Source organism: Siphateles boraxobius, unplaced genomic scaffold, assembly GCF_051911475.1.
Source record: "Siphateles boraxobius isolate OS27281-9 unplaced genomic scaffold, OSU_SipBor_1 41, whole genome shotgun sequence".
NCBI classification, from domain to species: Eukaryota; Metazoa; Chordata; class Actinopteri; order Cypriniformes; family Leuciscidae; genus Siphateles; species Siphateles boraxobius.
In genome coordinates this window covers 38,545,075-38,572,997 of record NW_027509042.1, presented here as the reverse complement: position 1 = coordinate 38,572,997, position 27,923 = coordinate 38,545,075, and the positions used below count along the sequence as shown (strand labels likewise).

The window sequence follows — 27,923 nt, the reverse complement described above, 5'->3', positions numbered from 1 at the left end:
TTTGTATTTGCATAACTCCATGCACCGGCTCACGCAGACATTACACATCATCGGCATGTTTCATGGCATGTGTAGTTAGACAGGAGTTAGTCACAGAACACCGAAACAGCAGCCGCCTTTTACAGTTCCTCCAGATCCAAAACAACGAGCTAATGCTGCGTTTACACCATAACAGATGGAAACCTGTGACTTGAATTTATGTTTCAATGGCAACACTATCAACGCTGAAATTAATTTGCAGCAGTCAGACGGTACCTTTGTAATGTTATGTGCTTTGAGACATGAGATTTAACGCTGCTGTTGCTCCCTGCTGTTCGCGTTCATGTGTTTTGAAAATTGCCTACCCTACCCTTACCGATGTCGTTTTTACGGTATTTATTCAGAAGTCAAGACACAGTGGGATTGTATTCAATTTTATGAACACGTACACAATTTTCACAGTATTGCAGATTATGTTGAAGTGTGTGGATATGTATGACATCAGCATTGAGTGATTGTTTCTATTATTTGAAGCTGTTATTTGTTGGTGATGAATATTGCAGTGCATCTCTCACTTAGAACATTTAGACTTAGACATTAGGACTTAGAAGCAGCACATGTTTGACTCTCTGCATCTTATACATACATACATAGCAATATGTAAAATGTAAATATACTGAAACTATTAATTTGACCTTGATACAAACTTAGCTAAAAACAGTACTAAACATGTTTTGACACGCTGGCCACAGAAATATGAGTATGTGCTGTACAAAAACAGGTAATTTCAGGAGAGACTCTCCAGGTGTTTTATGAACGCATACAAGTCATTTTTTCACCTGCACACTATACAATAGAGCTTTGAAATATTAGTAGGCATATTCTTCCACGCATTTTAATATCACATTCCCAATTCATCTCTCTCACACTCTCACTCTTTTCTGTGCAATATATACAAAAATGATTACATATCAAAATTAATAAGTGCATTTAATTCAAACTTACTCACTATGAAAGTGTGCTGTAAACATTACTTTGCTGAGAGGCAGGAAAGCCGACACATCTGATCCTCTCTCAGTGAATATGATCTCAAAATACAGTGTTTGAAATGTGGATCCTGGTGATAAATCAGCTTCGACTTGGATCGTCATGATCTACCATTAGATTTTCTCTTAGGTATTACTGGTCCAAAATGTAAAAACGTGAATCTTATGAAATTTAATCTGATATTCCTTAAGAAACATATTTGATAAAGCTGATTTAGATCTGCATATACTAACTGACCATCATGCTGCAACAGTGTTTACTCATGCTTGCGTGTTTTTGGTTTTCACAAGCACACCAACTATTTACAAAGACAAGTCTTTCACCAGCACTTGGCCAGCGGAGCAAGAGCCGATTTCATTCGTCTGCTGGGGCTGAAGATATCCCTCACTTCCGTCTCTAACCTCACGCCCGGCACCTTAAAGATGGACACGGCTGACGGAGAAAGAGAGAAGATTAGGGAAAGAGAAATGACCGAGTGACAGGAGGAAAAAGACGTTTCTAAGATTGCATAATCTCTTTTCATCTCGAGTCAGTGTTGAAAAAGGTTGCCAGTTTTGACAGAAACTATTGAGGGATTTAACTTTGATCTTGTCTGAAACGGGACTGGATTAGCCTTTGAAGCTGGAATTGCGTGCATTCCGCTCATATAGTGAAATTCTCCAGCACTTACTGTCCCTTAGATGCATTAACGGAGGTGGAAGAGTGTTGAAATATGGGTGCAGCAATGCATCCTGGGCTGAAATCCTGTCCTTTGGAATCATCATCAGCATCTGCTGGGCCAGGTCCTCCGTCTTATAAGGCAACTGAGCGAGTCTGGGCCAATGTACACACACACAGATAGAGAGAGAGAGAGAGCGAGCTATGGGTCAGATATCCATTAGAGGGGGTTGGTGGAGGGGAGATGAGGACCGTTATACAAAAACCCTTCTGTTCCCACTCGCAGCCAACACACACACACACACACACACACACACACACACACACACACACACACACACACACACACACACACACACACACACACACACACACACACACACACACACACACACACACACACACACACACACACATACGCGCACGAGCATGAATGCATGAACTGGTCTTACCTTTTCCAGACATCTCGAAATTGCCGGGGCTTGCAGGGCAGGAACCACTCTACAGGAACACAAAGAGTCCTCTTTTAGCTTAATAGAACACTAAAACATCCAACCATGATCAGGTATCTTCACTCAGAGCATGTTAAGACAATGAGACAATCGTTGAAAACCTTCATCATTTACTTTTTCTTGTGTTGTTCCGAACCTATATGACTTCCTTTCTTCTGTGGAGCACAAAAAGAGATGTTTGGTAGAATGTTCACGCTGCTCCATTCCACACAAGTGGCGACTTGGGCTGCCAAGCTCCAAAAAGGATCATTATTAAAGCCGGAATGAGATGAAAATTCAATATCCATTTTGGAAATGCAGATGAATGATTTAAAAAAAAAAAAAAAAAAAGTTTAGCTCGTAATGCTCAACCTTCCGAAAGAGCTTATTTGCAATGTGACACATTTTGACTAGCACATAACCTGATTAATCTCATGTGTTTGGGTGTTAATTTACCTGCAGACAAAATGTTTCAGTTTACCGATGTTCATTCATAACACCAGTAAACTAGACTTCAATACCGCAAGAGCTGGGAAGGCCACTTTTATGGTGCTTTTTGCCATTTTGTTTTTGTGGAGATGACAGGCCATGATCACTGTATGCTTTTGTTACATGGAAAAGAGCAGCATTAAAATTCTACTGAATTTTGTGCAATTTTGTCATTATAGAGTGCCGAAGTTATGACGTCTCTTTGTAGGACAACTCGGAAGTTAGTGGCGCATGGGTTCCCTCGATCGAAAAGCTAGGCATTTTCCCCATAGACTTTTTGAAAATCGCAATAAATAAGAACTGTGTTCAAGAAAGAGTTGTGACCCCTACACGTTTTGTCTATCAAGATAATCTTTACAAGTTAAGCCAAAATTTATACATTTTGAAGCCTATATAAAGTTTAAAAAACCACAAGTAGGTTATAACTGGTGTGTTATATGTCATAGATCAAAACGTGAATATATTTAGAGGCTTTGTTAACCACAGACCTTATTTCAGGCGATTTAGCAAAAACCCATTCAAAAAACCCATAGACTTTAGGGCGAGGGAACCAGTAGCGCTAAAATGCTAACTCACTTCCTCGTTTTGGCCTACAAAGTGACGTCATAACTTCGGCACTCTATTAACTAAAACTATTAAAATAGAAAAAAGGTTCTTTAATTGAAATAAAGTTCAAATAATATAAAATATAATTATGAAATGAAAAACTACTAAAAATTAGAAATGTTGTCTTGGCAACTAATTGAACTAAACTAAAATAAAAAGTACTAAAGTTATTAAAACGGAAATAAAAATGAACCAAAGCTAAATAGAAATTTTATTACAAACTAATAAAATGCACGTATCAAAGTTGCTCAAATGATTGTGAAATAAGATTTTGATCATACCGCCTACCCCTATATAAGAGTATATAAATATACTAAAATAACACTGCTTTTTAAAATACATTTATGGGTATTAATTTAAGAACTTTTATTGAAATTCAAGGAAACATTCAAACTACTCAGAAATGTTTTTTTTGCTATAAAGAACTTTTGAGGAGCCTTCATTATGAGTGTCCCTCTGTCAGTGGCTGTGGTCTCGGGCCACCCGCTCATTCTTGGCTGAAACCTGAAGCCACACTTTGCTTCAGCACACCTGGATATACCTGAGAGACCACAGCGGGTTCACCAACACATGGCACACACACAAACAGAGCAGCCTGGGGCTTGGGTAAACCCAGATTCATGGAGAAACACAGCAGGGAAGGCCTGCCAGCAGTTTATCTACCACACACATCATCTCCATCAGTGCCCACACACTCTAAATGAGGCATGCTTCCCAAAGCCACCTCACATTGCTCATTTGTGCACCTGTGTAATGAGTTTGCACTTTATTTCCAGGACTGCAGTGGAAAGACATCAATCCCTTTCCTGCACGAGTGTGTGAAGGTGTGTGTTTGTGTCTGACTCGAAGGTGTCAAGTCAACTCATGGCCAACAAAACCGCTAACAGAACACCTATACACACAAAATGATTTATGTTGGAAACACAGCTTCAGCACGACTTTGTGAATTTGCTCTAGCAAATTTCTGTTTGTATGACTGCATGTTATTAAAACAACAGACCCTTGGCAACAAGTTTACACCCACACATAGCCAAGCACACACACATAGCCAAGCACACACACACACACACACACACACGTTGGGTTTCCATGTTTTATGGGGAATTTCTATAGACATAATGATTTTTATTGTACAAACTGTATATCATATGCCCTTAAACTAACCCTACCCCTAAACACAACCCTCACAGAAAACTTTCTGCGTTTTTACATTTTCAAAAAAACATAATTTAATATGATTTATAAGCTGTTTTCCTCATGTGGACCAAAAACACGTTTTGGTATGTTTTTTAAGCCATTTGGTTTACAAGGACAGAGGAAGTGTCCTCATAAACCATGTTTACGTTGTAATAATACCCATGTCATTATACATATTTATGACCTCTAAACCATATAAGAACAAGCACACAGTGCATATAGATGACGGTGTTTCTGTGTAGTTCTATTTCTAAATGAATGGGTACATTTGTATTTTCTTGATGTTTAAAAATTACAAAGAAATCAAATCTGTAAAAAGCCAGGATGTGCAGGAAAAGTTCACTAAAAAAATACAAATCTGACATCATTTACATTAGACTTTCTTCCATGGAACACAAAAGTTGAAAAATTCAAAACTTTTCTGTGGTGCACAAAAGTACAAATTTGGAAATCAATCTTATTTTTTACAAAGCAAAAGTAAGTCATTCTCCCATTCTCTCTGACCTATTTTTACTTAAGTAAAAGTATAGAAGTACTTGTTTTTGAAAGTACTTAAGTATCAAAAGTAAAAAGTAAATGTCAATGCATTGTTTTATTATGGTTGCATGTAACACTTTTAGTACCTTATGTCTCTGAATCTATGCCTGCCTACCTACCCTCAAATCAATATCAAATTTATTCCAGTAGTGGGATTGAATGTGAGATTGAATAAATGCACTCAACAACGTCCACAATGGTTTCAGACAAATAGTGACAAATGTTCCCTCAAATAGTGCCCTATTTAAAGTTTTTTGGCTTTTAGTATGAATATGTTAGCCTTACTGTTATCTATAAGCTAGTGTGCTCTAAAACAATGACAAAATTCGCATTTAGAAGACCAAACCCAACGTTGAAAATGGAAATCAGGTTGATGTCAGAATCCAACGTCAGATTGACATTAATCTCCAATGTTGGACTGACGTTTTATTGTAGTTGAAAATGAAAATCGAGTTGACGTCAGAAACCAACATCAGCCGGGTCTCATTTCCAACCAAAATCCAAATTCCGTCCGACTTCGGGTTCTTACGTCAATCTGACGTCGGGTTCTGACGTCAAACCGACTTTCATTTCCAACCAAAATGCAATGTTACTATTTTCTACTCAAGGACCTTGACAGAAATGTAGTGGAGTAAAAAGTACGATATTTGTCTTTCAAATGTAGTGAAGTTAAAGTAAAAGGTTTCCAGAAAAAATAATACTCAAGTAAAGTACAGATACTCACGTAAAGTATACTTAAGTACAGTACTCAAGGAAATGAACTTTGCTACTGTCCACCTCTGCTTTAGCGGCCATGAGATGAGACATGCAAGGATCAATGGCTTGACTCTACTGACGTCAAAACAAGTGTGATGCACCTGCATTTAAAAAGTCTGAATATATGCATCATCATGTGTGAATGAGATTTGAGAGCTATGATTCAGGGGAAGAACTTAATTTGAAAATAATTCAAATAATTCTTTTGTTTTCCATAAAAGAAAGAAGCTGTACAGGTTTGAATGACTTGAGGGTGAGTAAATGATGAGTTTTCATTTTGGGGTGAACTACCCCTTTAAGGACCTAATTCTTCCAGATCTAAAAAGTCCAAAAATTACTTTCATTGATGTAACATAACATAATCTAGCTTATTCAATCATATGTAAACATTTCTTTGACTTAAATAAAACCAGTTCCATTTAGATGTTACCACATGAAGTTCATTTTTATGTAACTAACATTCCCTGACACAAGCATTTAATGAATGAGACAAATCTGTTGAGACAGGAAATCACCTCTCATAGCAGACACATCTGTGAGATTACAGTACAGAGACAGATGAAAGAAGGATTTTGCACACACCTGGTTTGTAGTTCGGCAGATCACTGACACCTGGCCAGCTCTCCTCGGTCGGGACCCCGAGGACCTCAGAAGGAAAGAAGAGGAGAGGTGAATAATGGGAGGACAGGAGGATAAATAAATGGATAGCAGAGAAATTTCACACTATAATAGTACATTCTCACAAACAGACTCACTGTCCAAATCTTCAGCAGCTGCTCAAAGACATCAGCAACTCCAGGAAACGCTGGTGACCCCTGTAGCATCTCAATAAAAATGCAGCCGGCTCCCCTAAAGAGACACATTTTGAGTCAGACATTACTGTTGCTCTCACGATTATGAACCTTTCTAAGAAGAATGAGTGTGTGTGTGTGCGTGCGTGCAGGGACTCACCAGATGTCCAGGGCTGTGGAGTAATCAGTGGAGCCCATGAGAACATCTGGCGGGCGATACCATAAAGTCACGACCTCAGCAGAGTACGTTTGGCACGGTATGGACTTGGATCGGGCCAGACCTGAAGCAACAAGAGGCCCACAATAGTTTAGAATACACGATTAGTTAGCGTGTGAGTGTTTGCATGTGTGTAGTTTAAATGAAACCTACCAAAATCGGCTAATTTGAGTTCTCCAAGATAGCTGATGAGCAAATTCTGAGGTTTGAGGTCTCGATGCAGAATTCTTCTGCTGTGAATGTAAGACAATCCTCGGAGCAACTGAAACATGAAGAGCTGAACAAACAGACAGAGTGTGAGAAAGACAGCTCATTATTTCTGACCCCATTGTGTTACTGTGCGTTTACGGGTTTGTTTACCCTGATGTTGTACGAGTGAAGTCCACCAGGATGCTGAATCATATATTGAGCCAAATCTGTTTGCTAAAGGGAAAAAGGTGTGATGTGAAATAGGTCAGACAGACAAAAATAAACAAAAACAAAATAATCTTGGAAGGCGACTGCTAACGTCTTAGACTCACCATGTACTCAAAGACAAAGGTGAGAGACTCTCGCGTTTGTATGATGTCGTGGAGCAAGACTATGTTGGCATGTTTGAGGCCTTTTAACAAGGATGCTGGGAATAAGCACAAATAACATGGGCATCTGGCATTAACAAGTGCAGTACAATCACATATTTAGAGGAGACTGGGGTAAGATGAGCCACTTTTCACTCCCACTGGCCAAGCCAGTTATTATATACACCAGCGTATAAAACTTTGGGGTCGGTGAGATATTTTTATGTTTTGAATAGAAGTTTCTTATGCATTTATTTGGTCAACAATAATATTGTGAAATATTATTACAATTTAAAATAACTTTTTTCCATCTTAATATATTATTCATTATTGTTTTTTGCAGGTTCCAAAAGAACAGCATTTGTTTAAAACAGAAATGCATTATAAATAACTTTATCTGAATTATAAATGTCTCTACTGTTATTTTTGATAAATTTAATGTGTCCTTGCTGAATAAAAGTATTCATTTCGTTAAAAAAACTTTTTTTTGGATCTCAAACTTTTGAATGGTAGTATGTCAAAACATAGAAATATAACATCTAAAAAATAAAATATAAACATAAATGTTATTTCTCTAAAAACAGTTTATTAATGCACTATTCACATTTCAGTCACAGACATCTATATATAATGCTTCCCATACATATACCCTATATAATTTTTTTAATTATTCGTAATTACATGGACAACACAATTTATACACATACTGGCACATTTTACCCCACTGCCCTACATGTGTATAAGCACTTTTGTTTCTTGGCTGTGTGTTTGTGTGTGTGTGTGTGTGTGTGTGTGTGTGTGTGTGTGTGTGTGTGTGTGTGTGTGTGTGTGTGTGTGTGTGTGTGTGTGTGTGTGTGTGTGTGTGTGTGTGCACTTGCAGTACCTTCTCTAATAGCTGTGAATGGAATTCCTTCTTCAGTTTTCATGTGAATCACCTTTAAAGCCACAAGATGGCCATTTATCCTGCCACAAACACATAAAAACCTCAGCAAAATCCACAAACATGCATCTGCTGGTAAAAGTTTACCTAACAAAATAATTCCTTTTGAAGACCTTATGAAATCTGAATTGGAGTTTTGTTCGTTAGCCATGAAGTTATTTATTAGCTAGTGTACTCTTAAATATGACAAATGTAAGTTGTAGAAAACACACATTTAAAAATTCAGCAAAGTCGTTATCTTCTATTTTTGGTCTGATTAAATGTGAAGAGAATGTGCCATTGGTCTAATAACACCTGCAGCAAATCATGATTCATGGGTGTGAGGTCAATTAAAACCTATTGGCTATCAATAGAAAGCCTAATACGTTTCTATGGAGGGACAGAAATCTCTTAATTTGTGTTTCGAAGAAGTCTTATGGGTTTGGAACGATATCATTTATTGTACAATTCATGAAAAAAGCATTTCACCAACAGGGAGGTTTAATCTGTGACTGAGTTAACATTGTTCCTTTAACCACATAAACAAGCAAAAATGTTGCTAAATATAAAGCTTTCTATCCTAAAACAGCTGCACACAGATGAATGGGAGCTGTTTCCCATTAAAACCCATTTGTTGTTGTACAACAACATCAAACTGCCTATCAGTTGAGGCCTCAGGCTGGTATCCATATGTTGCAGGATGACCTTATAAAATGAATCCATGTAAAACAAGCTGTTATAGAAGAACTCAAGGAATGCCTACAGGGAGGCAGTGAAAAGAATAATTTGCTGTCTATTATACAGAGGAACAAAGCCACAGGGTGGTGTATCTGAATAATGTGCTTGCCAACTAAATGCTGCCATAAAGGTAAAACATTAATCTCGCCTCAGTGAATAAATGTCCTACAGGCAACATCTAACTGAGCTCTATCAATTAGACTATTGATGTGTGTGTCTGTGTGAGTGTTTACATATGACTACTAACCTGCTAATTCCTTTGTAAACTGTGGCATATGTGCCCTCTCCAAGTTTTTCAAGATTAAGATAAGATGTTGCATTCCCAAACTGCAGGCCAGTTTTCTGTGAATAAAACATACACACTGTTATTTCACCAAGCAACAGCCATTGAATGAGCATGTGAACTGATAGCTTTTCCGGATAGCTATTAAACCCTCTTGAGTTTAAATTTGTAGCTAAAAACAACTAAACAATAAATTACATAAAATGTTCATGTTAGAGTCTATGTGTCATTCTATGCAAACTATAAGAATAGCACTTCCAAAGTAAAAAAAGTCTATATCAAATATATAATAATAATATAAAATAATAGTTTTATTATTATATTATTTAATATTACTTTTTTTTAATTTAACAGTTTGTTGTACCTTTAGACAAAATATATGTGTTTTGCCATGGAGATGAATGGTAAACATGTCCCAGTTATCCTGAATTAACCCAATGTGTTTCATCAGGCTTTTATGGCCCATTAAGTATGATTTCGTGAGAATATGGAGCTCATACTAAAGGAAAAAAAACAAAATAATGCAATTTGCTGCAGATGTTGTAATTTATATTGCCATAAAATGAAATGATGAGACTACTTACATAAAATGCATATAAATATCAGTTGTCAATCTCCCAATAACATGTCTTAGTAATATATTTAAATTCTTAGTTTTATGATCAAAGCTCGGTAGTTTTTACTTTGGGCCGCAAAACATATAATGCAATGCAGTACAATGATTATTGAAGCGTTCCTCAAAAGACTGATGCATCATATTTAATAATCACTTTATAACATAAATTAAGTATAGTGATATTCGATTAAATCTAATTTGCTTCAGCCCAGTAAATGTTCATCTCGAAACTTTAGCAGCAGTATAAAAGTTCTTCTAACGTTTACTTCATAAACATCACAAAAGATTTTTTTTGTAAAGATTTTTACAATTATACTAAAAGGCATTTTATTTGCTAAAAAAGTATAAACCATCAGTCAAATGACAGAGGGCATGTAGTAGATTGTGCACAACAGATTTTTCAGCAAAGTTTTGATCATGTTGATAATTCATAGGTCTTATAAATGAATGCATCTAATATAATGCATCAGCCTTTATAGGGTCAACATTACTTTCAATGTGACATTACAGTTTGTAATAAGTAACGCAATGTTGTAATGTGTTACTGATAACATTTCTCAACACTGTGCATGGCTGTGTATTAATGGCACGCTTAAATCACATGTTGTATGTCTGAGTTGAATTAGTGTGTCCCTCACCCACTGGAACTCTTGCTGGAAGCTCTTTCCTCCCATCGGATCGCTGTTACTGCGGCCCCTCTGAACTCTGAGCCGTCGCACCTGCAGCGTGTGAAACCAGTGCGGCTGTGGTTTCTCAACCCCGTCCAGCTCACCAAGCTGAAATAGGAGACAAAGATAGAGAGAGAGACAGTTTGATCTATATTAGATACAGTATGAAATGTTATAGCACAAGCACCTTGTTTTGCTGATACAGTCAGCTTACTGTATCCATATCTGTGTGTGTGAAGCGTGTGCTCATACTCAGGTCTACGTGGCTTCAGGATTTTTATTTATTCCAGCTCAGAACTGTACATGTGCTATACATACAGATTAGATGATAACAGACCTCACAGATCTTCAGCAGGGAGAAAAATACTCTTTTATATATATTCATGTTTTTAAAAGAAGTCTCTTCTGCTCACCAAGGATGATTTTATTTGATTAAAAGTACAGAACATGATTCTTTCAGAATTCATTCGAATATGCAGATTTATTGGTGCTCAATTATAAATAATGGTTATTATCACTGCTGAAAACAGTTTGCTGCATAATATTTTTTTGGAAACTGTAATCATTATTTTTCAGAATTCTTTGATTAATAGAAAGTTTAAAAGCATTTATTTAAAATAGAAATCTTTTGTAACATTATTAAGGCCTTACCTGTTACTTCAATCAATTGTCCTTGTTGAATAAAAGTATTAAATTCTAATAAAAAAAGATCTTACTTGCCGAAAATTTTCATGGTTATAATATCATGATTACTACAAAAATATTAAGGAATGCAACTGTTTTCAACATTATAATAATACGAAATGTTACTTGTGCAGCAAATCAGCATATTCAAACGATTTCTGAAGGATCATGTGACACTAAGACTGTAGTGATGCAGTAGTGATGCTGAAAATACAGCTTTGAATCAAATAAATAAATTACATTTTAATATATATTCAAATAGAAAACGGTTCTTTTAAATTCTAACAGGCTAATATGTCTCAATATTACTGTTTTCACTGTATTTTTCATCAAATAAATGCAGCCTTGGTGAACATAAAAGACTTCTTTCAAAAACATTAAAAAATCCGAATTATTCAAAATTTTTGACCATAAAGAACACCAACTATCATAACTTTCATGCAAACACTGAACAGAAGAAACAGGACAAGTGGAAAGCGTGTCCCTAGCAGAGGAAGAAGGGAGGGGATCTGGAGGAGGACGAGAAGTGGGCAGAGGGAGATCCCAGGAGATGATCAGGGAGGAGAAGAAGATGGGAGGAGCCAGAGGAAGAGGAGCAGCAAGTGGATGTGACCAAGGTGGAGAGTGACGTGTGCTTGACAGACCGGGCCAGAGACGACGGGAGTGAGGACAATGGAGGAACCGGAGGGAAGGAGGAGCCTGGCAAAGCCAGAGCGATGATAGAGCAAGGTGAAGCCATAGGGATCAGGAAGCCCAGTGAAGCCCGCGGGAGCATTGAGGCATGGTGGAGCCGATAGTTCGGAGAGCCGAGGTCGGAGGGCTGGTCAGAGCCAATAGCGATGAAGGAGACTTGGAACTGGGCTTAACCAGCGATGACTGAAACGACTTGGACCTGGCACTATCCAGCGATGATGAAGACAACTTGAAACTAAGCTTATCCAGCAATGATGAAGATGACTTGGAACTGTGCTGAACCAGCGACAATGAAGACAACTTGAAACTGGCCTTATCCAGCGATGATGAAGATGACTTGGAACTGGGCTGAACCAGCGACAACGAAGACAACTTGAAACTGGGCTCATCCAGCGATGATGAAAACGACTTAGATCTGTGCTGAACCAGCAACAATGAAGACGACTTGGAACTGAGCTTATCCAGCGATGATGAAGATGACTTAGAACTTGGCTGAACCAGCGACAATGAAGACAACTTGAAACTGGGCTTATCCAGCGACGATGAAGATGACTTGGAACTGGGCTGAACCAGCGACAACGAAGACGACTTGGAACTGGTCTTATCCATTGATGATGAAGATGACTTGGAACTGGGCTGAACCAGCGACAACGAAGACGTCTTGGAACTGGGCTGAACCAGCGACAACGAAGACAACTTGGAACTGGGCTGAACCAGCGACAACGAAGACGACTTGGAACTGGGCTTATCCAGCGATGATGAAGATGACTTGGAACTGGGTTGAACCAGCAACAACGAAGACGACTTGGAACTGTGCTGAACCAGCGACAACGAAAACGACTTGGAACTGGGCTTATCCAGCGATGATGAAGATGTCTTGGAACTGGGCTGAACCAGCGACAACGAAGACACCTTGGAACTGTGCTGAACCAGCGACAACGAAGACGACTTGGAACTGGGCTGAACCAGCGACAACGAAGACGACTTGGAACTGGGCTGAACCAGCGACAAGGAAGACACCTTGTAACTGTGCTGAACCAGCGACAACGAAGACGACTTGGAACTGGGCTGATCCAGCGATGATGAAGATGTCTTGGAACTGGGCTGAACCAGCGACAACGAAGACACCTTGGAACTGTGCTGAACCAGCGACAACGAAGACGACTTGGAACTGGGCTGAACCAGCGACAACGAAGACACCTTGGAACTGTGCTGAACCAGCGACAACGAAGACGACTTGGAACTGGGCTTATCCAGCGATGATGAAGATGACTTGGAACTGGGCTGAACCAGCAACAACGAAGTCAACTTGAAACTGGGCTTATCCAGCGATGATGAAGATGACTTGGAACTGGGCTGAACCAGCGACAACGAAGACGACTTGGAACTGGACTTATTCAGCCACAATGAAGACGACTTGGAACTGGTCTTAATGAGTGATGAGACAATTTGGAACTGGGCTTAACCAGAGATGACAAAGACGACTTGGAACTGGATAGAACCAGTGTTGACTGTAGACTAATATTTCCTCATCCGGCTCATACAACACCAATTACTGTACGTCAAGCTCCAGCTTTGTTTACGCACCTTTTTTTGCTGTGGTGCTGTAATCTCAGCAATTTCATGCAATTGGAACAAGCTGTACAGCAGATGATGTCAGAATATCCTGACATAGAAGTCTCTTTTAGTGCTCATGTTCCCTATTTCTGTCTCTTTGCCTAAATTCGGTTAATCTAAATGATTTCATTGCACACGAGGACAACTGATACTCAGAATGGGCTTAGCTGTACAGAATATGCTGTAACCAGACAATAATATCTTCAGGTAATTTGGAACTAAATGGCAGTACATTATATCATAAGTCTACCCTTCAATCAAATACAGTACTTTTGACTCAATATTTTCTTCGCAACAGCACAAGAACAATTTAAAATGTAAAAAAATCGGAAACGGTAAAATAGTTTTACCTTTTGACATTACAGTTAATTAGAGACGCTTATGATACAGTTTTCAAAATAATCCGACCTATTTTTCAATAAGATTTTCAATAACATTTTTATGAGACATTCTACTGTGATATTACAAATGTCAATGTTATTGTAATTCAAAGCACAAGACATCAACATTTATCCCTGTTTAATGTCACACACACTCTCTGTCTTTCTCTCTCTCTATCTCTCTCTCTTTCTCTCTCTCTCTCTCTCTCTCTCTCTCTCTCTCTCTCTCTCTCTCTCTGTCTCTCTCTCTCTCTCTCTCACACACACACACACACACACACACACACACACATCTGACCTCAGCGACTGGGAGGGAGGACACACTCCAAGATTTTGATGGTTTTTCTTCCGTTTTCATTTTTTCTTTTATCTCGCCAACACTCATCTCAAACATTTCTTCTTTTTCTTCCCTTCTGACAGTTTTATCTCTACAACACCAACAACAATTCCTTAAGCACACGGACGCCCAGACCCGAATTCTCCACAGGAAATCCTCCATCTCCAATTCTCCTCCGCTCTCACTTACTCGCTCTCTATCTCTGATTAAGCCCTAACACTCATATGACTTGCATGGGAAATTGTGTATGTGTGTGTGTGTGTGTGTGTGTGTGTGTGTGTGTGTGTGTGTGTGTGTGTGTGTGTGTGTGTGTGTGTGTGTGTGTGTGTTTCTGTGTGTGTGTCTGCAGGCCTGGTCTTATGACTCCATCTCCCATCCATGAAAGCCAAACACAAACAGCCATGTTATACTTGCTAAGGGGAACAAATGCATCCATTCAACCGCAGGAGAGAAAAGCATAATGGGACGGACAGTGAGAAATGGTGATTGTGAGAGAGAAATAAGAGAATAAAAGAATATAAGTATGACGAAGAACCCATACCACACAGTCACATCTAAACAGTGGTTTTCAGACTTTCTAAAGACGTTTTTCATCAGACTGAGGTGAAGTTGGTCGAGCTGGATCTCTTTACTCTGTCCACACGCTATGGTTCATCGCTCTCTAGGGGCTTTTCTAACTGTGGCTAAAATCTTATGTGTCACCCAAATTATATTATATCATATTTTATATTTACTGAAAAAAAAAAACTCATTATTTTGTTTCCCTTTTGGACTTTTTTGAGTTTTACCTACTCCCAAAAGTTAATTCAATTCGTCAATTGTCAATTCTATTTTTTTTATACATTGGACAAATTAATTGGATAAATACAGTAAATTAAGTTTAGTTTATTTAAATAAAAAAAAATAAAAAAAATATATATATATATATATATATATATATATATATATATATATATATATTTTTTTTTTACAATGTTATATTATTATCTTATATATATACTACCCTGCAAAATGTTATGTTTTGGTAAGATTTTGGTAAGAAATGTTTTTGAAAGAAGTCTCTTATGCTCAGCATTGCTGCATGTATTTTTCAATAATACACTAAAAATAGTAATATTGCATAAAGATGAATTTTCAGCAGCCATTACCCCTGTGTCTTCAGTGTCACATGATCCTTCACTCAAAAAAAAGAGCGAAAAATTAGATTAAATTAAATGACATTCATACATATGTATGTGTCCAAATATTTTTTTTGTATATTTTGTGTATATATGATATTATATTAATTATATTATATTCACTGTAAAAAGTTTTACCTACTCCCAAAAGTTGAGAACTTTTTTTTATTTTGTCAATTTAAATTTTTTTTTTTTTTTGCAGTCATTGTATGTGTGTTTGAGTGTGTGATTTTCTATGCTCTGGTGAGGCTGGTCATTAATTGTAGGCAACTATGGCTGCTGGAGTGTAATCATAGAAAGAGACAGAGAGAGAGAGAGAGAGAGAGAGAGAGAGAGAGAGAGAGAGAGAGAGAGAGAGAGAGGGGGGGAGAGAGAGAGAGAGAGAGAGAGAGAGAGAGAGAGGAGAGGAGAGAGAGAGAGAGGGGAGAGGAGAGAGAGAGAGAGCGAGAGCGTGAGAGAGAGAGAGCGTGTGAGAGAGAGAGAGAGAGAGAGAGGGGGGGGGGGGAATTCTGTGCAGTATATACTGTACACTGAATTCTGTAAATAATAGTATGTAAAACAACATATTTTGCAATAATAAAACATGCTGCATTGTTATCACATGTTGATCAAAATAAAACGGTTATTAAGCACCAGTTGGGATAGGTATATTTGCTCTACTGTATACTAAATAGTTCAGCAAATATAGGATGCATACAGAAAATATGCATCACTGTCTGTGTGTACGACTGCAGAACTAAGAGTAGAATGGTAGCGTGTCTTTCCAAACATTGCCTCTCTATCGTTCCCCCAGTAGAGGGCAGTGCTGCATTTGTTTTCCTCAACTCTCTTGTTCTTTTGCCTTTTCTCCTCTCTCTTTCTCTTCCTCCCTCTGTAGGGGTAGTGCTGTATTTCATCTGTCCTGCGTCTGTGGGGGAGGGATGTTTGTTTGTTTGTAATGTCATGTCAAAGGTTCTTACCTCCTCATAGCCCAGATGTCTTTGCTTTAACCCTGTGAAATAAAAAAGAGCAGTTTAGATGGACCATAACACTTTAAATGTCCAATACATAGTTTCAGCTGTGGTATGTTCATGTGTGATAAATGGCTTGACTGCTTGTAATGGCTTTGTGATATGTGTGTGTGTGTGTGTGTGTGTGTGTGTGTGTGTGTGTGTGTGTGTGTGTGTGTGTGTGTGTGTGTGTGTGTGTGTGTGTGTGTGTGTGTGCGTGTGTGCGTGTGTGTGTGTGTGTAATATGTATATAATAAATATAATATGGTCCCACAGTGTAATCATATTTGTAATTACAGTAATCAATTGCAAATGTAATAACATGTAGGTTTTAAAAAAATATAAATAAGTAATACTGTAAATATATGTAAATACAAAACATTGTATCAAATCATTCATTTAAAATGTTAGTACATAGTAATTGAAGACACTTAATATTGTCACGGTTCACACTTTCATTGACTCGTTCTGATGCTGTGTTTTTGTATGCACGTGGGCGCAGCCGATGATAAGTCCCTGATTATCATCAGCGCCAGCTGTGACTGATCAGCGGTTCCTATTTAAGCACTTAGTCTTTCGTCTTGTGTTTGTCAGATCGTTGTTGGATGTACCCGTTCCTGGTGTTTGCTTCCCTTCGTGTCGCTATGTTCCTGCCTGTGTCCTCGTGCGTTTGTGGAGTCGCTGGATGTCATTCTGTCAGCCTTCGTGAGTCTCTGTCTGTTCTCATCTGTCTTCCCTGGATCACTTCACTCTTTCGCCGTCTCGAGGACTGGGTTGCCTACCTGCACGCCTGCGTCACCAAGGATTCCATCTGTTTACCACACCAGTATTCTGAGACTGTTTCCCGAGTTCATCCTTTTGCCTCTCTGGCTACTGACCAATAAACTGAGTTTACTTGCTATTGTCTCCGCTATTTTCTGTGCCATTACAGAACGATCTGACCAACATGGAGACAGCAAGGACACCTGAACTCTCTGAGTTTCTCGCCCGCAACATGTCTCGTATGGATCAGCAGGAGGAGAATCTCGCCTTGACGGGCCGGGCGGTTCAAGCATTGGTGGCGCAGGTATCCGAGCTCACCCAGCAGATTCAACACCTTGCCACACCCACTGCGCCAACCCCACCGCCGCCTCCCCCCACCCCTCCCTCAGCTGGTCGTCAACAGGAGCCGCGTCTACCCACCCCTGAGAGCTATTCGGGTGAGGCTAATTACTGTCGACCCCTCCTGACCAAATGCTCAATGTTTTTTGCCCTACAGCCTCTGACTTTCTCCACTGAGGAGGCGAAGGTGGCGTTCGTACTAACATTGTTGACCGGACGCGCTGCTTTGTGGGGGACGGCGGTGTGGGAGAACCAACGACCATGCTGTTCCTCGCTCCAGGCACTCGCACAAGAGATGAAGAGGGTATTTGATCAGGCGGTCGCGGGCAAGGAAGCTGCACGACAACTCGCAGACCTTCACCAGGGGAACCAAACCGTGGCCGATTACTCCATCGAATTTCGCACCCTCGCCGCTGAGTGCCGTTGGAACGAGGAGGCGCAGTGGGATATGTTCCTGCATGGGCTGGCTGACCGTATCCACCAGGAGATCTACACCCTGGACCTGCCGACGGATATCGATGGAATAGTTGAGCTGGCCCTGCGAGTGGACGCTCGCCTACATCGTCTTGAGCAACGCACTCGCACTGTCTCGGGCCCTAGGACTTTCGGTAACCCTCAGGCCAGCGGTAGTGATACGGTCAGCCCTGTCGACGATCACGAACCCATGCAGGTGGGTCGAGCTCGGCTCTCCCGGGAGGAGAGAGAGAGAAGGAGATCCCGTGGTTTATGCCTCTACTGTGGTGGAGCGGGTCACTTTCTTCAACCAGTGTCCAGTAAAAGACAGAGCTCGGCAGTAGAGAAGAGGATACTGTCGGGTGGGATCTCCACATCCATCACCTCTTCCACACTCCTCCCGGTGAGACTGCAGTGGGCAACCCGAACTCATCACTGTCAGGCACTTTTGGACTCGGGAGCTGAAGGAAATTTTATGGACCGGACATTAGCACGTAAGCTCCAAATACCCATCATACAACTCACCAACAAGATTTCTGTTAATGCACTTAATGGTCAAGAACTTCCCGCTATATCATTCACCACCACTCAGTTGACCCTTATCACTTCTGGCAATCATTCCGAAGAAATGTCTTTCCTGCTTCTGGACTCCCCCCTTGTCCCCATTGTCCTCGGTCACCCCTGGCTAGTTCAGCACAACCCCAGGGTGGACTGGGGACATAACTCAGTCTCTACCTGGAGCACCCAATGTTATGCGTCTTGTTTGGTGTCTGCTTGTTCGTCCGTGTCCAGTTCTGTCTTTCAGGAGGAGTCGGTGAATGTGTCCAACGTGCCCCGTGAGTACCTCGACCTGAAGGAAGTGTTCAGTAAGTCCCGGGCTGCTTCTCTCCCTCCGCATCGTCCCTATGACTGTGCTATAGATCTTCTGCCAGGTACGTCTCCGCCAAAGGGCAAGTTATACTCTCTTTCAGTTCCTGAGAGGGAGGCCATGGAGAAATACATTTCTGATTCTCTAGCATCCGAGTTCATCCGTCCTTCTTCTTCTCCAGCGGGGGCGGGGTTCTTTTTTGTGGGGAAGGATGGCTCCCTGCGACCGTGTATTGATTACCGAGGGCTGAACAACATCACGGTAAATAATACTTATCCTTTGCCGTTGATGTCTTCAGCTTTCGAACGGTTACAGGGAGCATCAGTCTTCACAAAATTGGATTTACGTAATGCTTATCATTTGGTCCGCATCAAGAAGGGGGATGAGTGGAAAACCGCGTTTAACACTCCCAGGGGTCACTTTGAATATTTGGTTATGCCGTTCGGGCTGTCCAACTCCCCAGCGGTTTTCCAGGCACTCGTCAATGACGTGCTGAGAGACATGGTTGACCAATTCATCTATGTCTACCTGGATGACATATTGATTTTTTCTTCGTCTCTCCAGGAACACGTTCAGCACGTCAGACGAGTGCTTCAGAGATTGCTAGAGAATGGGCTTTTTGTCAAGGCGGAGAAATGCGCTTTTCATGCACAGTCTGTTCCTTTCCTAGGTTACATCATCTCGTCTGAGAGGGTGCGTATGGATCCTGACAAGGTTAAGGCTGTGATGGATTGGCCAAGTCCAGATTCCCGTAAGGCCCTACAGAGGTTTCTGGGCTTCGCCAATTTTTATCGGCGTTTTATTCGCAACTTCAGCCAACTAGCCGCTCCTCTGACTGCCTTGACCTCCCCCAGAACGACGTTCAGGTGGTCCGATACAGCTGAGGCTGTATTCACTAACCTCAAGAGCTGCTTCAGTTCAGCTCCCATCCTTATCGCCCCTGATCCTTCACGTCAGTTCGTGGTGGAGGTCGACGCGTCAGAGGTGGGGGTAGGTGCAGTTCTATCTCAAAGCTCCTCCACAGACGACAAGATGCACCCTTGCGCGTTTTTGTCTCATCGTTTATCTCCTGCCGAACGTAACTATGACATTGGTAACAGAGAGTTGTTGGCAGTCAAGTTAGCACTGGAAGAATGGCGTCATTGGTTGGAAGGGTCGGGGGTACCTTTTATCGTTTGGACCGATCATAAGAACCTAGAATACATTAGATCTGCTAAAAGACTCAACTCCAGGCAGGCTCGGTGGGCACTTTTTTTCAGACGTTTTGATTTTTCTCTATCGTACCGCCCGGGTTCCAAGAACATCAAACCCGATTCCTTATCTCGTATTTTTGACCAATCCGAACGCCCGGTTACTCCCGAGTGCATTTTACCCGAGAAGCTAGTTATCTCCACACTCACATGAGAGGTCGAATCGAGGGTCAAGACGGCCTTAGAAGGGGTAACGCCTCCGCCCGGTTGTCCACCGAGTCGATTATTTGTGCCAGAGGAGTTACGGTCCGACGTTATTCGTTGGGGTCATTGTTCCAGTGTAGCTTGTCATCCAGGAGTTAACCGCACCAGTTTTTTGGTCAAGCAACGATTCTGGTGGCCATTAATGGCTCTCGAAATTCGGAATTTTGTTTTGGCTTGCTCGAGTTGTGCCACTGGTAAGACTTCTAATCGACCCCCAGATGGGTTACTCCAACCGCTGTCGGTCCCTTCGAGACCCTGGTCCCACATTGCGCTAGATTTTGTCACCGCCCTCCCCCCTCCCAGGGTAAGACGGTCGTTTTGACCGTAGTGGACCGGTTCTCGAAGGCGACCCATTTCATCCCCTTGCCCAAATTACCCTCTGCCAAGGAGACAGTGGTAGCTGTCATATATCACGTCTTTCATGGCCTCCCGATGGACGTGGTCTCTGACAGGGGGCCCCAATTTGTGTCCGAATTTTGGAAGGAGTTTTGTAAATTACTGGGAGCGACTGTAAGTCTGTCTTCGGGTTATCATCCCCAGAGCAATGGCCAAACCGAGAGAGCCAACCAAGATTTAGAGAGAATGTTGAGATGTTTGGTGTCTAAGAATCCTTCCTCCTGGAGCCAACAGCTTTCAATGGTTGAGTACGCTCATAACTCCTTACCAGTGTCATCCACGGGTCTATCTCCGTTTGAGTGTAGTTAAGGGTACCAACCACCAATTTTTTCTAACCTGGAATCAGAAGTCGCGGTCCCCTCCGCTCAAGCCTTTATCCAGAGGTGTCACCGCACCTGGACCAGAGCCCGTGAGACTCTGCTCCAGGTGAGGGCGCGCACCAAGGTCAAGGCCGATCGCCACCGGTCAAGACCTCCCGTATACGTCGTCGGTCAAAAAGTGTGGCTTTCTACCAAGAACATTCCGCTCCGCTCCGTATCCAATAAATTAGCTCCCAAATTCATTAGCCCGTTTACTGTCACCAAGATCCTTAGACAGGTGACAGCCCGCCTCAAACTTCCTCCCGCGTACAGGAGAATCCATCCCGTGTTCCATGTTTCCAAATTAAACCCCGTATGTCGTTCTCCCCTTAACCCGCCAGCCCCGGTTCCCCCACCGCCGCGACTCGTAGATGGGGAACCCATTTATTTGGTCAACCGTATTCTGGACGGAGGGGACGCGGATTCCAGTATTTGGTGGACTGGGAGGGTTACGGTCCGGAGGAGAGAAGTTGGGTTCCTGCTAGGGACATCCTGGATCAATCCCTTATTGATGATTACAATCGACAGGTAGGTCCCTCTGGGAGCGCCGGGAGGCGCTCTTAGGGGGAGGGGTACTGTCACGGTTCACACTTTCATTGACTCGTTCTGATGCTGTGTTTTTGTATGCACGTGGGCGTAGCCGCTGATAAGTCCCTGATTATCATCAGCGCCAGCTGTGACTGATCAGCGGTTCCTATTTAAGCACTTAGTCTTTCGTCTTGTGTTTGTCAGATCGTTGTTGGATGTACCCGTTCCTGGTGTTTGCTTCCCTTCGTGTCGCTGTGTTCCTGCCTGTGTCCTCGTGCGTTTGTGGAGTCGCTGGATGTCATTCTGTCAGCCCTCGTGAGTCTCTGTCTGTTCTCGTCTGTCTTCCCTGGATCACTTCACTCTTTCGCCGTCTCGAGGACTGGGTTGCCTACCTGCACGCCTGCGTCACCAAGGATTCCATCTGTTTACCACACCAGTATTCTGAGACTGTTTCCCGAGTTCATCCTTTTGCCTCTCTGGTTACTGACCAATAAACTGAGTTTACTTGCTATTGTCTCTGCTATTTTCTGTGCCATTACAAATATAAACTGGGTCCTATAATGTAAATATATACATGAAATAATATTATGTTTTTAATAATATTGAACACATTTACATACATTACTTCCATTTAACACATTTTAAAAAGACAACTTTCATTTGATAGACAATGGTGGAAGAACACATAATTCTCCATAATTCTCAGTATATAACTGTTTGTGTGCGTGTGTGTGTGTGTGTGTGTGTTTACATTTGACAATGTAAAAATACAGAATGGGTAGGGTTAGGGGATAGAATATATAAAGTTTGTACAGTTCATCATTATGTCCATGGAAAGTCCCCATAAAACATGTGTGTATGTGTGTGTGCGTGTGTGTGTGTGTGTGCGTGTGTGTGTGTGTGCGTGCGTGCGTGTGTGCGTGCGTGCGTGTGTGTGTGTGTGTGTCTGGGATGATAAAGCAGGTAGAAGGTGAGTCACGCTCAGTGTTTAAGCTCCTGACGGGAGAAGCGAACAGGAGCAGGTGGTTGTGTACAGGGGGTCTGAGATTTACCCTTCACATTCATTTAAATTTAAACAGCAAATACAACACTTAATGAGATCAGCGAACAGAGAGAGCGAGAAATGGACAAAGACGGGAAGAGAAAGACCCCATGATCACAGTTCAGTGGATGGGAGCTCAGTAAAACCATCCATTTCAGTGATGTACATTTGAAAGGTGTCTCTAAGAGGTGGAGTGCATCTGCTATGTAATGTGTGATTAGATATGTGCTGACAGCCAGTCACAATGAAATGAACTCCGTTTAGGCAAAAGATACAGGGAATATAAAAATAAGCCCATCTTTGTACGTTTTAAGGATCAATGTGAGTGCAGGAAGACAGTCCTGCCCTAAAAATGTCAGACAACTTTTACCATGTCAAATATCTTCTCTGTTCAGAAGATTTCTTTAACGCTAGAATGATTTAAAGCCCATAGCAGAGACTAATACCAAAAATTGTTATTATGATTTTTATATATAGGAAGGATTTTATTAAAGGCTCCCGTAAGTGTCGATTGCATTAATGTTGATATATTGTAACTACATCACATTAGATGAATGAATTACAATGCCCTGCATGTTGACCCAGAAGACTGTATGTCTCTGTTGGATTGTTCCAGATCTAATTTGCTAAAAACTCTTTTTGGCACTGCTGCAGGTGTCACCCTGAGGAGCGACTGATGCCATCAGATTAGCATCGTCCTTGACAGGAAAGAAAGGTCATCATGAAGGGTCTTTCAGCTGTGACCAGTCTCTATTAACCATAACCTGCCATGAAACTGAATCAAGGAGGTTGTAGGGAGTCCGTTTCACATCAAGCATCTCATCAAAAATGTATTTATGAAAAATGCATGCATGCCCAGGAAAGCATTATTTCTCATACTTGATGACAACGCTAATATGGATTAATTTGTGTATTTAAGACAAGGGGGTAGGAATGCACTTGAAAAATTAAGCCAATAATTATTTTAATGCTAGTGTTGATAACTGTGTACTGTTTGGTCTAAAATAAAACAATAGAAACAATAAAATAAACAAAAAAAGTGAATTTAGACAACACAACATTATAATGTGCAAAATTAAAAATGGATAACAATTTCGAGATTTGCTAAAGATTATATTTAAATTACAATTATTAAATTATTAATGTTTTAAAAAAGATACCATTAGATGATGCCAAACGTAAAAATAGAAGAAATGAACATGTACAATTAAATATCAAGTACCAGACGATAACGATATACTGTATAATAAAAAATATATATGATGTTTATTATTATCATCTGATAGTACTGATATATTGTGCATCCCTATTTCCAGTAAGAAACCACCCAGGACACGCAAGCAACTACCTAGCAACCACCTGGCAACACCCTAACAACCATTCCTGGCTATTTCACTTCCTAGTTTTTAACATAAGAACGGGTACGGCCATTTGTGATAGTATTGCAAACTGCTATTTGTTATCATTTTATTTTAATTTATTTTTGTAATCATAAACACTAGTTTGGAGCGGCAATAGTTTTACCGTTTACTGCATAAAAATGTCACGAACACAGGTTACTGTGGAGATTTCTTATAGAGTATATTTTTACATGTCAACCAATGATCCGTGCTGTCTCTGTGTGTTTCTGCTTCCCCTGGGGAATTTATCGCACAGATATTTATGAGTCAGGGTAAGGGAAGGCTCATAACTCATGCTCAGATGCATCAGGGCTTCCCGCTCTCTCTATTCATCCTCTCATCCATCTCTACACTCCACTCTTTCTGTCTCTGCACAAGTATGTTTCCTTATTCCATCAAGATCGTTCTCTCCTTCATCACCACTTGACATCCTTTTCTTACTGTTGCCAACTCACGTTTTCCCTCCCTCCTTCCCTCTCTCTCCCTCTCTCTCTCTCTTGCTGATCTGTATTCTGTGAACAGTGTGTACAGCCACCCATCACTCACGTAGGCTATCACACAAGTGCAGCTAAACAAGTCAAGTTAAAGACCACAGTAAATGTCTGTTAGCTTTGATACCATCTATAAACTAGCGTATATCAATTAAAATATGTGGATTTAAAGTCAGTCACCATGAAATCTAAATTGACAATTCCATTTTCTTTTTTTAAAATGGAATATTGAAGTATTTATTATAAATGATTTATCCATGCATTCAAATATCATATTAAAATATATGATATTAATATCATTAAAATATATTTATTTATTTTAATGCACCCTCGTAATCTTTAATCAAAATATCTTCTCCGCTAACAGTGACATCTCAAGGTCAATGTGTCTTTATTAGTAGCTGAGGGTAAATCTGTTGTGTCAGAAATCTATAATTAAGACAAAATCATAAAACATCAGAACATGCATTAAAACATGACATTATAATATAATATCAAAAAAGTTAAATAAAAATATTAAAAACTCCTAAGAAAAGGTCATGACAATGTGCCTATACAAACACACACACACTCACCCACCCCCTCAAAAGCAGCCATGCATGGCAAAGTATGTCACCTCATACTTTTTTTATTTAATAATGCAATTGCTGCAGGTATAAAAGTACTCCTGTATCACTTTGTTCTTTACCTAGAGGCCACAAACCAACAACAGGAACGGAGGAGGTGAAATTCTACATGTAAAAGATGGCGTGAGGGCAGGACAACCTGTCACTCACAATAGCAAATCACAACCATCCAATCAATTCTCAATCAAGTCCTACATTTTTTCTTGTTCGAGAAGCCGTTTTACTCGTCTATCCGCCACAATCGGGAGAAAAGACTATTCTGTTTCATGCCGACTTTAAATACATAGACTTTCTCTTCCAAAGTATTGATTATCTTGGAATAATTTTTTTATTTTTATAAAATGTTCTCTAGACTGAAATTTGAGAATGTCTCTCCTGCCTCTATTTTATAAAAAATATTAAATATTATATAAAAATAAACGATATAACAATCAAGCAGTTGATATTTGCTATATAGTCCATACTGCTTAACGTGAGAGCACTGTTTGTATCCGGGTAAGGTTGGAAATACTTACAGTAATTGTAAAATTCATTGTTCATTTTTAATTAATACAAGTTATTAATTTGTTATCTGGTGATACTGATGATTATGAAACCTGTGAGGTTTTCTTCAATAGGAAATATGTCAACACAGGAACTCATCAAGCCATTTAATGGAGGTCTTTAACCCAGATCAGGAATATGACTTCAGATAAACCAACTTAGAGAAAAAAGAACATCCACAAAATTCAGGAAAATAATCACAAGGAAAGTGATTTCAGCTTGGTCAGTCCAAGAAATGTAGACAAACTGGCAGTTCTGAGAAAAATTGCAGATTTGCTGGCTGTTCATAGGAGAGTAATAGGCTACTTTCTTACATGGTGAGGAAGTGTGCTTAAATTCATGTCCAGAAATAGCCAGCGACAGATTTACCATTAGTGAGATTTATTTAAAGTCAATGCCTTTCACTCGTGCCTGCTTTTTTCACATATAACACACACAGTTTTCTTAACTCTCAGCCCTCCTGCCTCTCAAGATGCTGTTACCGGCTGTTTTTCTCTCACCTACAGGAACCTTCCCTTCCCTCCTCCATCACAACAAAATCTCATTTCTGCCATACTGTTAAGCACGGATAATATCTCTACCGTGTAGGTCATTGTGTCTTGTATCCACAGGTCAAGCAGAATCCTCTCTGTTCTGCTACAAGCACGCTTGGGCTATTTGTCTTCCAGTGCACATCGACAATGACACATGCTTAGCCACAACAATCTATTGCCTGCCTCTGTTATGGTTGAGAGTTGCATCTACCCTTCTGAAAGAAAAACATCATAGATTATTATTTTATTTTATTTATATTCTATTAAAGTTTTTATTAATATTTGAATTAGCATTTTAATGTTCATTTTTCATTCAAATTATTATTTTTTATTTCCTATATATTTTTTTTGTTACATTCTTTTGACTTTTGTTTTGCAGTAATTATTATAAATGATTTATCCATGCAAATAATGTGCAAATAATCTTTTTTAATTCATTTGTTCTCTTAATCCTTAATCGAAATAATTTGATGACACGTTTAATGCCACAAGGGCGGGACAACCTGTCACTCACATGAGATCAACCAATAGCAAACAACAATGATCCAAAGATCCAATCAACTCCCGCTGGACAAAAGTTCCCACTACATTTTTTCTTGTTCGAGAAGACTTTTCACTCAGATATACGCCACACTAGGGAAGAAAAGACTATCGCAACTACTGTTTCATGCTGACTTTAAATTTATTTCACTTAGTTTCCAAGGCAACATGTATATTTTTATTTAGTTTAAGATTTTATTTCAATTACCAGAAATCTTTTTCAGTTTTAGTTATAATGAACAATAATAACTCTGGGTTCTACAGGACATTTAGTCAACTGGCCAAACTGGGAGACCAACTAAACCAGCTCAGACCACCTTAGACTGGTTTAAACAGTTTTGTTCAGGAAGGTATAGTTTCTTTGGAAATGTAAATAGATTTCAGGAGATGAAATCTATGAGTTAAAGGGGCTAGTATCACCTCACATTAAATGTACTGTAACCTACAGTGTGTGTTCAATTACTGATGCATATGTATATACATCCTTTATAATCAAGGTATTAATCAATAATCAATATTTCTTCTACATATTAAATTGGTCGGTCAATGGTGCATCAGGAATGACCCTGAGAAAAATAAAGTTGTGACCCTAATTGGAATTGGACCCTTCACTATTTTAGCCAAAAACAAGAATGTGAATGCAACCATTATAAGCAGATCATGAATCAAGTTATTTACAGTTTCAATGAGCAGCTGAGATGCCGGGGATGAAGAAGATTTATTGCACTTTTCCTCTTTCCAACATGTGAGACATCATCAACACACCTGATCAAGGACAGATTTCGATACTGTTTGTATATTCTTAGATAGAGCAGAAATGCACTTACCGAGACGCTGGAAAGCCTCAGAAGCTGCATGTCGGAGGTTCTGCATGCTGTCTGCTTCTTCTGGTGGACCTTGATGGAACTGTTGATACGACAGGAAGGCTCTCACTGTGACCCATACATTTTGAATGTGGTACTGGACCTCATCGCTGTCCCTTTATCCAGCATGTCATCCTCTTGTTCAGGCAGCTTGTGGCAGGCAGCACCCACGCTGACTCAAGTTCCCTTCTCTGTCCTCCTACGTTTACTCTGAGAGCTCTCCTCCTGTCTCCTTGTACCTCTCTCTCTCTCTCTGTTGCTCTCCTGCAGCTGCCACTGCCGCTAGTGTGGTCATAGGCC

At 40.3% G+C, this 27,923-nt stretch overlaps 1 protein-coding gene across 2 annotated transcripts; it reads right to left on the bottom strand.

The window, feature by feature from the left end:
• Window positions 1–397: 397 nt before the first annotated feature.
• cdk15 (cyclin-dependent kinase 15) lies at window positions 398–27,923 on the bottom strand. 2 transcript variants are annotated; one of them, XM_077199528.1, is made up of 14 exons: window positions 27,588–27,923; window positions 16,397–16,428; window positions 10,519–10,656; window positions 9,229–9,323; window positions 8,208–8,287; window positions 7,289–7,383; window positions 7,128–7,190; window positions 6,921–7,044; window positions 6,711–6,831; window positions 6,515–6,608; window positions 6,342–6,405; window positions 2,136–2,184; window positions 1,697–1,839; window positions 398–1,458 (listed from the first exon to the last, which is right to left on the bottom strand). In XM_077199528.1, the coding sequence occupies exons 1-14, from the start codon at window positions 27,631–27,633 to the stop codon at window positions 1,346–1,348; spliced, it is 1,257 nt and encodes a 418-aa protein (XP_077055643.1). In that variant the 5' UTR covers window positions 27,634–27,923; the 3' UTR covers window positions 398–1,345. The 2 variants fall into 2 exon arrangements, with proteins under 2 accessions (XP_077055643.1, XP_077055644.1); XM_077199529.1 differs by lacking the exons at window positions 16,397–16,428; window positions 27,588–27,923 and adding an exon at window positions 14,221–14,481.

Excerpts from the sequence above, each read along its gene's own strand:
- cdk15 (XM_077199529.1), bottom strand. The coding sequence starts at position 14,421 with ATGGAGGATTTCCTGTGGAGAATTCGGGTCTGGGCGTCCGTGTGCTTA. Across the intron at positions 7,384-8,207 it reads ATTCACAGCTATTAGAGAAG|CATCCTTGTTAAAAGGCCTC; the intron begins GTACTGCAAGTG and ends GCTTATTCCCAG. Across the intron at positions 6,609-6,710 it reads TCCACAGCCCTGGACATCTG|GGGAGCCGGCTGCATTTTTA; the intron begins GTGAGTCCCTGC and ends GTGTCTCTTTAG.